The sequence below is a fragment of the Mytilus trossulus genome, chromosome 3, assembly GCF_036588685.1.
Source record: "Mytilus trossulus isolate FHL-02 chromosome 3, PNRI_Mtr1.1.1.hap1, whole genome shotgun sequence".
Lineage (NCBI taxonomy): Eukaryota > Metazoa > Mollusca > Bivalvia > Mytilida > Mytilidae > Mytilus > Mytilus trossulus.
In genome coordinates, this window is record NC_086375.1 from 75,119,097 (window position 1) to 75,135,190 (window position 16,094).

Genomic DNA, 16,094 nt, shown 5'->3' on the forward strand with positions numbered 1-16,094 from the left:
TACATGTAGTGGATGCTAGCACATGTTATCCAGCCACTTTAAAAATGTAGGGGTTTGTAAACCAGAATAAATGGGGAGGGGTCCAACCACATGTCCCCATTCAAATGTACTGATCGTCAAAAAAGGGGGGTTGCAACCCCCCAGAGCTCCTCTTTTTCACTGGATCAGCCGCTGTTTTTTTCTATTGGGCTATAGTAATACTACACCCCCAGATTTACACATCTTAAATTTACAATAAAAAAAAACTTACCTGGAATTAGTAAAACTGGTAAATTCTTCAAACAGAAAATACTTTTAAAGGCGATGAAACTGAAAAAAACGAATAAAATATTAGAAAAAAATAACACTGAATATAAAACTATCACGGGTACAAAATTGATAAATCTAGGGCAATGAATTTATTTAATATCTATATACAACAATAAGAGAAAAAAAAACAAGATGAGAACAACAAAAAATGGAATGAGCAGTATATCACAGTTTCACTAATCACATTTACATGCAACACTTAAAAAAAACCAAAAAACGAAAAAACGGCAACGAATCGAATACACCGGTTGACACGTGCACAAAATGTACAAAGTGAATAAACAAACAAAATACCTACAATTTAACACAAATAATGAACAATTTAAATACAACAACAAAATATAAACAAAATTTATATAATATATATAAAGAACACGGTTGGTATACGCAATGTATTATGATTTGCTTAAAGTCGGGAACGATACTATCCTTGAACTCGACTGTGGGCATTTGAGACAGAATAATTGGAAGCATATGAATTTATAGTAAATAACTGGACCGTAGGTCGATTAATACGCAATAGGATAAACAAAACTAGACTATGACCTTTCAAAATAAATAACATTGGAGTTCAAATCGATAAATATTCATTAAATTCTTTATTATCAAACAAACGTATATGATTTTTGACCAATGGAAATAATGGAATTATTTTTCGAATATCTCTAGACTTATTTTGGTAAATATAGATAGACTCCGAGTGATTCGAATAAGATCTTCCCAGCATATTAACATTGGTTTCCCTCCCCCTTACTTATATTCCCCTGATATTGTTTACTGTTTTTCTACCAGAAAAGAAGGTACTTAGACAAACTAGGTAGAGTATGCTGTGTAAAAAGAGAAAACTGAATATTCTGTACATAATAAGTGAAAAAAAGCCAAATCCTAAGCGCCTGTTTTATATTGAGACAATGGTACAACTTACAGTTTCAGGTCGTTCCGGCCCAAACACAGCCTCACAGGCACTTGTTTCTATCAATAGAAAGGTCGACTATCCATATCTATTTATATGGATAGTCGACCTCTCTATGGATAGAAACAAGTGCCTGTGGGCCCAACCCAAAATCGATCTGTTCCTATAAAAAAGGATGACATAAGATGTTGGAAAGATTGATGAAGCACTTAAATTCAGTGTAAGTGACCCATTAAAAAGGTTGTGTAAAATACACCTCATTGCTTGACCAAGGAATCTGCCCTGCTTGAACTATTGATGCATAAAAAAATCACTTTTCCATTGTTGTGTCAGATATTTTGTATTATGATGTCAAAATTTTTATGAGAACTTGTGTGATCTCCATTTATGGTGAACAAATAGCGATACACTGACATTGACGTTCAAGACCTCAAAGTACAATTGTATTGTATTTCTCTTCAGGACAGTTTCTGGTGTCCTAAGCCTGGTCACGTCTTTTTTGGGCATACATGAACAGCTGCAGGTGTTCCTAGGATAGCCCAGATTTAAATGTCATAACTGACAGCTGTTTCAATAGATATAGGAAGATGTGGTGTGAGTGCCAATGAGACAACTCTCCATCCAAATAACAATTTAAAAAGTAAACCATTATAGGTTAAAGTACGGCCTTCAACACGGAGCCTTGGCTCACACCTAACAACAAGCTCCAAAATTACTAGTGTAAAACCATTCAAACAGGAAAACCAACGGTCTAATCTATATAAACAAAACGAGAAACGAGAAACATGTATATATTACATAAACAAACGACAACTACTGTACATCAGATTCCTGACTTAGGACAGAAGCAAACATTTGCAGAGGAATTAAACGTTTTAATGGATCCAAACCTTCTCCCTTTTTCTGAAACAATAGCATAACATCACGACATAGAAAAACATACGATAAAATATCAATTGGCAGACTTAACTCAATCAAAAAACATATGATTACACAATGAACGAATAAATTTGATCTGCGATATCTGAATACAAATGCATAGTCAACCCTTGAAAAGAACAACAATATTTGGTAAGAATGTCAACAATGTATGGACAATATAAATGTTAACAATCGTTTATTTCACCTTCGAAGCTTCTAAAGAATGATTATACATGTATGACGAATGTCTTTGAACCAGGGAAAAGAAGGAAACATGCATGTCATTTTATGATGATATGGGATAATACACCTGACATGCCAGAGGTGGTATGCAAATTATTTGAAGAAGATGACTGAAAACGCTTGAGATAAACAATCTACACATCAAAACCTCACTCTATTACACTTAACAACCCTCTTGGCATCTTGCTTCCAGTAGTTTTGTATGGTTCCATTTCATGTGCCAAAAAATATGCATACATGTCAACTTGTACATTCTGCAACTCGAGCTCAACCAATCCGTACCCTTTTTTATTATGGCCATGGGCCCAGTTTTCAAGTTGGTCCAAATAGGAGTCCAAAATTAAACTTGGTTTGACTTCAACAAAAATTAAATACATGGGGTTCTCTGATATGCTGAATCTAACCATGTATATATTTTTTTAATATTTGGGCTTCGTTATCAAATTGGTCCACATTGAGGTCTAACGGGTCCAAATTTGAACTATAGATTTTGAATATTGGACCATAAAAGGTAAATGTTCATTTAAAATTATCAAGTTCTTAGACCACATTCATTCTGTGTCAACTATTTAAGGTTTATTATAACAAATGGACAAATATGGCCGTATTTTCACCTCAAAAACTACTCTGTGTACAGACTAACCTGTGCTGTTTTGAAAGTTTTAATGCCTAGCTGTAGCATCCACTAGATATATAAAAGTAAAATGCATTTTGTGTTTAAGAAAGATATAATCTTTCTTTGTTTTTGATGGCCATTTTTTTACCTTTCTGCAGAAGGTGTAAAAATAAACAAACACCTGTATTACTTTGATACTGTCTACTCACTGACTCAGATAAACTCTTTAACTCACCCATAGTTGTGAAGATACCTATTGTCCATATCAATTAATGACACTCAAAACAATACAAACCGGTTTTTTACCTGAGGGAGCATCTTATAGTTATACCACAACTTAGTTGATTTTCACACCTTTTGCATGAAGGAAAAAAAATGCCCATTAAAATCCAAAAAAGATCTTATCTTTCTGAAACACAAAATGCATTTAACTTTTTTATATCTAGTGGATGCCAGGCATTAAAACTTTTCCAACTTCACAGGTAAGTCTGTACTTTTCAATTTTTGGCATGTAAATACAGCCATATTTGTTTGTTTGTTATGATGAACCTTAATCACATTTCAAATTCAGAGCTGTTTCCAACTTGAATGTTGTGTCCATACTTGCCCCAACTGATCAGGGTTCCACGTCTGTGATCAAAATAAAGCTGAGCCCTGCGGAGCATCTGGTTATTAACATTGGAGGTTTTTCATACAACAAATTTTTAGTTTTAAGTGCATGCACCAATGCGACCCAGATTTTTTTTTATACCAATGTCATTATCACTGTTTTTACTGTTTAAATCACCATTATTTTCTCTGGGTCATGTAGGGGAATGCTATTAAATTTTAAGAAACACAGGCCAAAAATTGTTATTTTTTCTATTTTTGGTGTTTTTAATGCTCTTTTAACCCCTTCACCTAACCAAACTGCTGAAAGTAATGGTTTTGAAGTTCATTTATTTATATTAACAAACTTCAAAATCATTAATTCAAACCTCGAGTAATAACTCAATATGATTGATAAGAAGCTTTCAAATAGAAAATTTCGAAAAATGAGGATATAGGGGGCCAAACAGGGTCTCATTGTACCTTGTCCTTTAAGACGTGTAGATAAATTGTTGCCTTGAAAATAATAAATAAAGAATTCAACAAATGAATTAAACAAATTTTTATATCATCAGTGGCGAATCTTAGAAATTTTCATAAGTGGGACCCAATTGGTGCCTAAGAGGGGGCCCGATTTTGTCACACTTCATTGATTCCCTATATATGCAACCAAATTTTTTTCTCAAAAGGGGGGGGGGGCTGGGCCCCCTCTAAATTCGCCTTAGATCATAAATCAGTTTTTAAATAAAATTAAGATCATTAAAAATTTGAAATCACATTAAACAAATTGTTTTTATTATGTATGCAAATTTATTTGGCAACATGCAAATAATATTGTCATGTAAATTATAACATTGAATAAAATATAATAATTTGTTTAGTTCAAATCCTCCTGCAATTCTTTGTCTGAGTTGTCTTTATAGAAGGTGTTGTTTAATTTTATAGACAGTTTTGGTTAACTCTTTCGTCTGCCTGATTTGACCCAGACTGAGTTGTCCCACAAATATTGCACTCTGCCTTTCAGTAGTCTCTAGCTCTGGCGATTTTTGCATATATCAGGTGAAAAAGTGACAAATTGATAAACATGCATAGTTGATAAAAGAAATGTCAGATGTACCGGTATATATTTTTTTAAATCTCATGATCTGACAACTGTATTTTTATTCTGGTTATAGTTTAGAAACAGGACTTATAATCATGAATATACGAAACAAATTATCATCAAATAACACAGGAATTATTGATCAATTTATCTGTGAATGTTGACAAGTCAATGTTTATTGAGGCATACCAAGAACATAAGTAAACTTCATTGTTAGTTGTTAATCATAAAATGATGATAAATGTCTATGTAGTATGCATCACTATGTCCAGGTAAAACAGGTAAATAAGACTTTGAGGGACATTTCTTACTGCAGGCATTTTAAGTATTTACCTTGTAATTGTAAGTAGGATTTGATGATACATAAATAGAATGGGGATCTACATTTATTTATCAAATTCTTGTTTTGTAATTGTTTTATTAATTTTGTTTACATGTGAGAACTTTATGGGTAAATATACATTGTTATTATCTTCTTATCACTCAAACTTTTGAGAATTTTTAAGAAGTAACATAATTATTTCGTCAATTTTTGTTATTTTAACCTATTTAAATGTATTCTGATTTTGTTTAAAATGTACCTGTATTTGTACAGTAACATGTGTAAGTAGCAATTCATCTCTTACAATAAGTACATGTATATGTACAGCCATTCTTGATGGAATATGTTAAGTTAGCGATGTGTATCTTAATCTGTCAGAAAGAAAGAACATCAGACTTGCCCTGAATGCCCTATTTGGGATGTGTTTATGTTCCGGACCATATGAGTATCTGGACCATACACGTATGGTCATGACCATATGGGTATATACTCATATGGTCCGACCATACGCGTATGGTCGGACCGTACGCGTATGGTCGGGGTAATCAACACATATACTTTTAAACTCTTCATTTGGTGTGACCCTTCTGGTTGTAACGTTACTAAAATGTAATTTTATTATATATTAAAACAACTTATTAAAAAAACCCAGTTTCACACAGTTAATAATACTTACTATTTGTAAGTACAATTATAAGAAGATGTCAAAATCAAATGAACATATCTTAAAAGGAATTTTATTGTTTAAAGTAGGTTACATCACCGACAAGGATCATGATATTTATTTAAAGATCATGACATTTTTTAAGACATTTTTGATAAGTAAAATATTAAAAGTGTATGTTTCATTATTTTTTTCTATTCTTTATTTCTATATTTCTATTTTAATCTTTATTATAAGACCGGTAAAAAAGCATTTAAGAGCTATGAAATAGCCACTGCTTTTATTTAATTTGATCTGTAATATTTATTTTACGATATTGGAGATCAAGAGTTTCTTACAAACACCGTAGACACATCTTAACTGTCCCAATCGATATCACTGCACGCAGCCAAAACAAGCAATCGCAGATAAGCTACATGTATGGTACCGTGGGAAATGTAAAACTAATTCATTTTTTTTGTAAACACATTTGTTTTTAAGATAAAGTTGATTGTTTTATTTCTATTGTATATTTGAAAAAATACCTATATGGTCCAAATACTCATATGGTCAGGCCCGTTAATAACCAAACAAGTATAATACTCATATGGTCCGACCATACGCGTACGGTCGGACCATACGTGTACGGTCAGACCATATGAGTATACGCATATGGTCATGACCATACGCGTATGGTCCAAATACTCATATGGTCCGGAACATTTATATTTCAAAATCTAGTATTATGTAATGAAAACTCAATGCAAATTATTTTTTTCTTCTTCAGGTAATGGCACTAAGTATTCCACCTTCTGCTAAAATATTAACATCAAGCAAAAGTGAAATTCAAATTTCCCATGATGGAATTTCCAGTCTGAAGTCCAAAGGGAGACAATTACCAAGACCACCTACAGTACCTGATGATTTATCCAAAGGAACTGTTCTAGTTCGACATCCACTGCCAAAATACAGTTTTCAATCCACTTTAGGAAAAAAGAAAGCAGAATCCTCCAAAAGTTTAAGTGAATTGAATAAAGTTGACAAAAGTGATAAAAACGACACTACAGCCTTACCAATAGGTACTGTTAAACCTGTCAGTAAAGTAGAACCATATTTAGACCAGGATGAACAAAATCAATCAAATTTAAAGCCGCAAAGTGAGGCACCAAAACTGGAAATGGTTTTAAGAAATGCCTCACCATTAGACTGGCCTGGTAGTGAGGCAGAGGTTAAAAGGTTAAAGGCAGAGGTTGTTATGCTGAGAGGTGAACTGGATGTTCAGGTCAAGGTAATTTTTTCAGGTTAAAATTTATTTATGGTGTTTTGAATTATAAAGAATTTCAAATTTCCAACTGGAATATTTTATGGACCTTTGTATTTATTTGTTAGCCTCTTTTAAGTTCTAGCAATTTTTTCCCATTTGTGTTAATGCAAGAAATTTCAAATTGTGCTTAAATGTTATCTATTTTTATTGAAGCTGAAAGAAATTCAGTTTTGATACGGGATGGATACAAAAATAAATTATGTGGATACCCTGATGCTCAAAGATCCTTTGGAGTACAGTTTACATTACACATTGAAACTTGATATATTTTATCATGCAAATGTGAAGCCGAGAGCTATAAAAACTATAGTATTTTATTTTATTTTCATGTTCCATTTTATATGAGCATTATGTTTTTCCATGTGTGCATCACAACCTGGAATAAAGATTTTAACCCAACTATATTTCACATTGAGAATAACATTGAAATAATATATTTTTAAATGAATACCTTTTGTATAAGAACTATGTTAGCCAGTGTATTTGTTCTTTCTTTTGTAGGTTAACTCTGAATTAAAGAGACTATTAGTAGCCTCAGTAGGGGATGATTTACATTCAAGAGTAGAAAGACTTGCAAGGTAAGGCAGTTAAAAACTTAGTTTTTTGTTTGAAGAAATCTTAGTGAAACATTTCTTTGCACTAGGATTTCAATTGAAATTTGTAAATTGATCTGTATAGTGCTATTCCACATTGATTCTTTGTGTAAAGAAATATCTGAATCTCAATGTCTAAAAAATATCCAAAAAAATTGGGATGCTTTTTACAAATAACAGGATAGACATTAGGCCACACCAATTTAATTTCTTGTTCTACAGATTTTTGGACTCCAAAATATGTGGCGAGCGAGCGATTTGAAAATTTTAATAAAAAATATTTAATTTGCAAATTTTTGAGGCAAAGCTTGAAAAGTAAAGGCGAGCGATTATATTTTTTTTGGGTAAACATTAAAAAATAAATTTTGACAATATTAAAACTTGATTTATCACTTGAACGTTGACATTTCTTTAATTTCTGATGTATTTTTTCCCTGTTCACCAAAAAATAGTTATCTGGTCTATGTGTGTGTGACTGACAATGAGACAATTCTCAATTCAAGTCATAATCAGTTTACGGGCAACCCTTTAATGTTATAAATATCCCTTTTACATGTTTTATGAAGGATCAATATAAGTTATAATATATTTGTTTGTATAAAAGAGCTCATATTTTCTCAAAGAACTATATATCTATCTGGTATTAAATGGTCAAAACATGTCCAAGAATTTTGTAATATTCCTTGACTTTAACCATGTTACAAATGTAACACATTTACTTTAACAGTTTAATGTTATTCAAAATAAGTGGACCCCTCTTTTAGAAAAAGTTGTTTAAAATATGATGCAACTCTCCTCTTTTTGAGTACAAAATTCTAAGTTTTCAAAGGTTTTGTATAGAAGAACCAGAGACATATAATACAATTGTATTACATGTCTCTGGAAGAACTATACAAATCCTTGGTATTTCTATTTTCTTTTCTACATCAATAAAATGACCCCTTATCTGAGGGAGGGTTGTTCTCAACCTGATTATAAGAAACACAGGTCAAAGTACGGCCTTTTACACAGGGCTTTGATACAGACCAAACAGCAAGCTATAAAGGACCCCAAAATTATTAGCGTACACAATTCGAACAGGAAAACCAACGGTCTAATTTATATATATATCTAAACAGGGTCCGTCGAACAAGGAATCAAATTGGTGTGGCCTTATATACATAAACATTCTAAGTGCATCCATTTGAAAGAGATTTGATACAGATGAAATGTCAATATCTATCTGGAAAATGATATCTTTAATGGATGTGTCTGAATTTATTTGGCAGTCATCATTTTTATACGACCGCAAATTTTGAAAAAATTTTCGTCGTATATTGCTATCACGTTGGCGTCGTCGTCGTCGTCGTCGTCGTCGTCGTCGTCGTCGTCCGAATACTTTTAGTTTTCGCACTCTAACTTTAGTAAAAGTGAATAGAAATTTATGAAATTTTAACACAAGGTGTATGACCATAAAAGGAAGGCTGGTATTGATTTTGGGAGTTTTGGTCCCAACATTTTAGGAATTAGGGGCTAAAAAGGGCCCAAATAAGCATTTTCTTGGTTTTCGCACTATAACTTTAGTTTAAGTTAATAGAAATCTATGAAATTTTGACACAAGGTTTATGACCACAAAAGAAAGGTTGCGATTGATTTTGGGAGTTTTGGTTTCAACAGTTTAGGAATTAGGGGCCAAAAAAGGGCCCAAATAAGCATTATTCTTGGTTTTCGCACAATAACTTTAGTTAAAGTAAATAGAAATCAATGAAATTTAAACACAATGTTTATGACCACAAAAGGAAGGTTGGTATTGATTTTGGGAGTTTCGGTCCCAACAGTTTAGGAATTAGGGGCCAAAAAGGGACCCAAATAAGCATTTTTCTTGGTTTTCGCACCATAGCGTTAGTATGAGTAAATAGAAATCTATGAAATTTAAACACAAGGTTTATGACTATAAAAGGAAGGTTGGTATTGATTTTGGGAGTTTTGGTCCCAACAGTTAAGGAAAAAGGGGCCCAAAGGGTCCAAAATTAAACTTTGTTTGATTTCACCAAAATTGAATAATTGGGGTTCTTTAATATGCCGAATCTAACTGTGTATGTAGATTTTTAATTTTTGGTCCCGTTTTCAAATTGGTCTACATTAAGGTCCAAAGGGTCCAAAATTAAACTTAGTTTGATTTTAACAAAAATTGAAACCTTGGGGTTCTTTGATATGCTGAATCTAAAAATGTACTTAGATTTTTGATTATTGGCCCAGTTTTCAAGTTGGCCCAAATTAAAAATTGTTTGATTTCATCAAAAATTGAATAATTGGGGTTCTTTGATATGCCAAATCTAACTGTGTATGTAGATTCTTAATTTTTGGTCCAGTTTTAAAATTGGTCTAAATTAAAGTGCAAAGGGTCCAAAATTAAACTAAGTTTGATTTTAACAAAAATTAAATTCTTGGGCCTCTTTGATATGCTGAATCTAAACATGTACTTAGATTTTTTTTTATGGGCCCAGTTTTCAAGTTGGTCCAAATCAGGATCTAAAATTATTATATTAAGTATTGTGCAATAGCAAGTCTTTTCAATTGCACAGTATTGTGCAATGGCAAGAAATATCTAATTTCACAATATTGTGAAATAGCAAATTTTTTTTTAATTAAGAGTTATCTTTCTTTGTCCAGTATAGTAAGCAAGAAATATCTGCAAGAATTTTTTTTAATTGGAGTTATCTTTCTTTGTCCAGAATCAACTTAAATCTTTGTTATATACAATATACAATGTATATTCACTTTTTACTACCAACTGATAAATTTAAATAATCTTTACCATTCAGTGATAACAAGCAGTTTTTTTACATCTTAATATTTTATGATGTATTTAAATGAGTAGTAATTGTTGCAAACTCCATTAGAATATTTTAATTGAAATTAGTTTTGGAATAAGGGAAAGGGGGATGTGATTAAAAAATTGGGTTCAATTTTTCTCATTTGAAATTTCATAAATAAAAAAGAAAATTTCTTCAAACATTTTTTTGAGAGGATTAATATTCAACAGCATAGTGAATTGCTCTAAGAGAAAACAAAAATTTTAAGTTCATTTGAATACATTCATTCTGTGTCAGAAACCTATGCTGTGTCAACTATTTAATCACAATCCAAATTTAGAGCGGAATCCAGCTTGAATGTTGTGTCCATACTTGCCCCAACCGTTCAGGGTTCAACCTCTGCGGTCGTATAAAGCTACGCCCTGCGGAGCATCTGGTTATTTACTATTTTCATTACTGTTAATGCCAAAATAATGACTGACATAAAAAAAAAAATCAAATAGGTCATAATGATACTTCTATTAGATGAGAGTTCAAAATAATTTAGGTCCAGCAAATGTTTTTCTTCCATATGTATATAACAATGGCATGCACCAAGATATGCTTTTATGATATAAACATTGTTCTAAAAGTAAAATTGAAAAAAAATACTGAATTTCAATGAAAATTCAAAATGGTAAGTCCCCAATCAAATGTCAAAATCAAAAGCTCAAACACATCAAACGAATGGATAACAACTGTCATATTCCTGACTTGGTACAGGCATTGTCTTATGTAGAAAATGGTTGATAAAATCTAGTTTTATAGCTAGCGACTTGTTTTAAAAAGTGTGTAATCTCATTCTTTGCCAAACATAACACTTTAAAAAAAATTATGGCATAACACAGAACTATTAAAATATGTATCAACTATTTATCTGTATAAAGGTTTTATTTGTATTTGTAATTTAGAGATAGAGCTGAATTAACCCAGGAGTTGGGATTCACTACAAAGAAGAGATCAGAGGATTATGAAAACTTAGATGCAATTTCAATACAGGCTGATATGTGGAGGAGTAAATATTTGGCAAGCAGGTAAGAATAATGAAGATTGAAAATATCAAATATGGTCAGTGGGGTAATGAAAATGTTTAGAATTATGATAACTTTTCATAGATGTAATATTGAAGATGAATTTAAAATTCAAACAGAACATTTTTGTGAATTAAGAAAATGTCAATTATGCTGACATTACATGATATTTCCTACTTGGTATCACCAGATTGCTCAGGCAGATTTTTATGTTTTCAATAAATTGAAATTGTCATATAACATTCTTTTAATTTTTCAGAGTAATGAGTGATGAATTAGCTAGTGCAAAATCATTTTTTGCTATGCAGTATCAGGAAACCCAGAATGCAGTGGAACAGTTATTAGATGAGAGACATGAATTGAGATCAAACATGGTAGAATGTAATAGGTAAACAGTGTTTGATTTAACAGATTTCTGTTATTCTTGGTCAAATTATACTTTCCCAAAACAGTTAAATCTTTTCTTGTATTCAAAGTGTGGTTTGAATGATCTCTTCTGCAGTTATCAAAATTCAATTATGATTCACATTTTCTTGCCAACCTTTTGTTTTTGCTGTTGAGGTGTCATGAATAAAAGTCACCATGTCTGATGAAGTCAAATAGAAAAACATAAATTGAAAGAAAAACATTTTTCTTATTCCTGCTAGAAGAATCATGCTTTCTCAGGAAATCTTTATATTTGTGAAAGCTATTTTGATCAGTTTTATAAGGCTCATTATTAATTTCAGAAATTGGTCATCCAAACGTTTTGGAGTTTTCAGACATTTTCAATCATGTTATAACATGAAACTTTATTTTGCAGATCTTTACAGCAGATTAGAGCAGCATTTGACCCCTTGAATATTCATAGATCAGTTCTGCAGAATTCTAACAACAATCTGGACCTTGCCAAGGCCAATCATAATCTATCAGAAAGTATTAAATATAGACTGTTACCCAGTAATAGGACACCAGAGCTCAGCATTAATATGGATCTTAGATGGGAGGACACACTCACACATGCTGAGTCCCATGCTTATGAGGTTAGTCAATTATCTTGGCTCATGTAGAATGCATTATTCCATCAAATGGCTGCAATAGTTTTCGTACAGTTATCCACTCATATGGCGATATTGGTTTAATAAAGGGATGTTTTTATTAAAAACAAATATTACCGTATGAATTTTCTTGAAGTCATACAAAAAATGTTATTCTTGAAATAAATAGACATTGTATCCAAATGCTAAAATGTATACTCATTTTATTAGAATAGACGTAAACTTCATCGTTTTACCATTTTAAGAAATGTATTAGCCTGTGTTAATTTATTGTTATAAACACAAAATTATATAATTTATAGTTTCTATGATACAACAGCTATTCACGTCTACAACACTGCCAAAAGCAGTTGCCTCTATTTCTACATTAGTTAATGGTTATATCAATTTTATGAATGTTAACCAATATGTAACATGTATATTTTTAATATTTTAGTTTATTTTTTAAAAGATATTTCCACTGGAAGTTAATTAAGCAGGAGCCTATAAGTCAACCACTCAAACGATGGTTACACAAAATCTTGAAAATAAGGGAAGAATTTCCCCCAAAATGTCTATTTGTACCGAAACCACTACTTTGTTTTTCAGATTTTGTCGAGAAGAATAACTACAGATGACATAAAATCACACCATCCAGCTATAGCATGTAACCCGGAGTCAGCGGTAATATCAAGATATCACCCAAAAGCTAAATTTGACAATTTAACATTCAACTGTTGTCCTCATTGTGCAGGGGAGATAATTGCTGTGTAATAACTAATACTGTTTCTTTAATGTGTTCTCCTTAGATGTAATTTGATTGAGACTTTCAACATTTATTTTGTTGAGCACTATTTTTAATCATATTCATACTCCTCACCCATTTTTTGTCAGTAGGTATAGGCTCCTATTGATGCTGTTGTTTCAGACCATTTTAGTATTTGAACCATTAACAAATAACGGACCATGAGACTTTATTTACATATAGTAGGATCATATATGTACATTCTGGTTACTTTGAAATTAGTAACAAATATTGATATACTTTGTAAAATGATATGGTGATTTTTCCTCATTTAGCAAATTTATTGGTAGTAGCTTATGATCTCATAAAATGTCACAAGAATATTTTACCTTTTATTTTAAATCAAAATGTTAAAAACAAAACAACAACCAAGGAATGGAGTTCCAGCAAAAGAGATGTCAAATCACATTTTCCTTTAATCTTTACCAAGAATATGAAGACTAAGAAAAGTTAGTTTCAATGGATGATCATACATTGTATATTGAAATTAAGTGTGATGCATTATTTTTTTTGCCCCAAAGCAAAGGTTTGAGTTTTGTCTTGTTTTGTGGTTATCTGCTTTACATTTTGTTCACCTGCAACTTTTGAACTTTTTTTGAAAAATTCAACCAAACTTGTAGATATTCTAACAAGAGGACAAAAAATGTTGTACTGTCCCCTGCTATTGTAATATATAAGATGTATATGCAAATGGTCTGGACTTGTACATATATGGTCTAAATACTGATAGGGCTTTTCAGTCTTGCTTTAATATTTAAAAGATATGTGCATAATATGTATATGACTAGTTCTGTGATAAAATAATGTGTGACACTTCAATAAGGCAGAATTAATTTAGTGACAATTATTATGTTGCTTGAAACAGAATCGCTATAATAAAGAGGAAATAAAATATTTTTTGGTAAAGATTTTACATGGTATTTCTAGCCTATAATCATGTTAATAAATATGACAATTAACAATGCCTATGTTTACAATTAAAAATGCTTAAGTGTAGAAATTATAAAAGAGTAAGACAGTACACCATATTTTTCTCTCTAATATTATTATGCATCTGTCAAAATTGGTTTATAAAAGAAATAAGCATTTAATTTAATGATTTTTTTTCTTTTTTTTTCTTTTTTTCTAGTTATGATAAATTTAACTTTACTAACAGATAATTAGATAAATTTAACTTTACTAACAGATAATTAATCCTATATCAAAATATATTTTTTGGTCAGTCAGAACCTTTTAGAGCTTATGGTATAGGTCACACTGTTGAAAATTCATTGGGCATAGATATGGTGTTTACATTATACATCAAGGTTTATTTCTTCCTTTCTGTTTTTTTTTTATTATTTTATTTTGAAAAGAGTATTGTCTCAATGGTAATTACACAAAATATCCTTAGTAATTTAAAAACTTTTAAAATATGATTTATGCTTGGTGGCGCTTTCCTTGCTGTACTGCTGTACTTACATAAGGTATTTTATCATGATTTATCATATATTTAGTACAAAATACAGCTATTTTGTATATCTAATAAAGGTTCGATTTTCCAGTCTTTATCACCTACCCTGTATCGCATACCCCGTATCGCATAGCTAAACCCGTATCGCATGGTAAAACCCGTATCGCATACCTTTTTTTTTTTTTTTTTTTTTACACTCAGTTTTTTGGGTTTTTTTTTTGCTTAAGAAAAAATTTCCTCAAAATAGGTCAGTTTTTTTAATGACGTCATTGTTTGATATGTAACGCGTCACGAACATCAAGTTTTCATATTGTATGTGACGTCACGAACATCAAGTTTTCACACAACATATTTTTTGGCACAATAAATGCAACTATAAAAAATTCAAAACACTCAAATAAATACAATAAAAAACAAAATATTTTTTAAACAACAGATTGTAAGGTAACCCAGGTGCTTCCGTTCGTATAAATAATTGAGCAGTTATTTTAAGGCTTTGAAACAAGACAAAAGCAGAACTGAAGGTAATCCAGTGCTATGGAACAGAAAACAGTTCATATAATATAATACTCTTCTGTTGAAATATATGATAAAGCGTATAATACATGGCAAAATCCGTATCACATGCTGTATCACCCTCGACCAATATCATCCCTCGGGCCTAAAGGCCCTTGGGCTGATATTGAGTGTCCGGATGATACGACATATGATACGGATTTTGCCATGTATTATTCTCTATTTATCATATATTTAGTACAAAATACAGCTATTTTGTATATCTAATAAAGGTTGTTTTTCCAGTCTGTATCAGCTACCCTGTATTGCATACCCCGTATCGCATAGCTAAACCTGTATCGTATGGTAAAACCCGTATCGCATACCTTTTTTTTTTTTTTTTTTTTTAACATAAAGTCAGTTTTTTGGGTTTTTTTTGTTTAAGAAAAAATTTCCTCAAAATAGGTCAATTTTTTGAATGACGTCATTGTTTGGTATGTAACGTCACGAACGTCAAGTTTTCATATTGTATGTGACGTCACGAACATCAAGTTTTTACAACATATTTTTTGGCACACTAAATGCAACTATAAAAAATACAAAACACTCAAATAAATACAGTAATAAACAAAATATTTAAAAAACAACAGATTGTAAGGTAACCCAGGTGCTTCGTATAAATAATTCAGCAGTTAAACAAGACAAAGGCAAAACTGAAGGTAACCCAGTGCTATGGATCAGAAAACAGTTCATTTAATATAATACTCTTCTGTTGAAATATATGATAAAGCGTATAATACATGGCAAAATTCGTATCACATGCCGTATCACCCTCGACCAATATCATCCCTATGGCCTAAAGGCCCTTGGGCTGATATTGATGTCT

At 31.4% G+C, this 16,094-nt stretch overlaps 1 protein-coding gene across 5 annotated transcripts; it reads left to right on the plus strand.

Moving 5' to 3' along the window:
* Positions 1-1,076: 1,076 nt before the first annotated feature.
* On the plus strand, positions 1,077-15,462 carry LOC134712415 (golgin-45-like). 5 transcript variants are annotated; one of them, XM_063573939.1, is made up of 7 exons: positions 1,077-1,126; positions 6,445-6,945; positions 7,483-7,559; positions 11,320-11,442; positions 11,699-11,827; positions 12,242-12,461; positions 13,065-15,461. In XM_063573939.1, exons 2-7 carry the CDS (start codon positions 6,448-6,450, stop codon positions 13,227-13,229), a joined length of 1,212 nt encoding a protein of 403 aa, XP_063430009.1. In that variant the 5' UTR covers positions 1,077-1,126; positions 6,445-6,447; the 3' UTR covers positions 13,230-15,461. The 5 variants fall into 5 exon arrangements, with proteins under 5 accessions (XP_063430009.1, XP_063430011.1, XP_063430008.1 ...); XM_063573941.1 differs by lacking the exon at positions 1,077-1,126 and adding an exon at positions 1,144-1,165 and having other exon boundaries at positions 13,065-15,462; XM_063573938.1 differs by lacking the exon at positions 1,077-1,126 and adding an exon at positions 4,858-4,973 and having other exon boundaries at positions 13,065-15,462.
* Positions 15,463-16,094: the final 632 nt, after the last annotated feature.

Excerpts from the sequence above, each read along its gene's own strand:
- LOC134712415 (XM_063573938.1), top strand. The coding sequence starts at position 4,947 with ATGCATCACTATGTCCAGGTAAAACAG. Across the intron at positions 11,828-12,241 it reads AACATGGTAGAATGTAATAG|ATCTTTACAGCAGATTAGAG; the intron begins GTAAACAGTGTT and ends TTTATTTTGCAG. Across the intron at positions 12,462-13,064 it reads CTGAGTCCCATGCTTATGAG|ATTTTGTCGAGAAGAATAAC; the intron begins GTTAGTCAATTA and ends TTTGTTTTTCAG.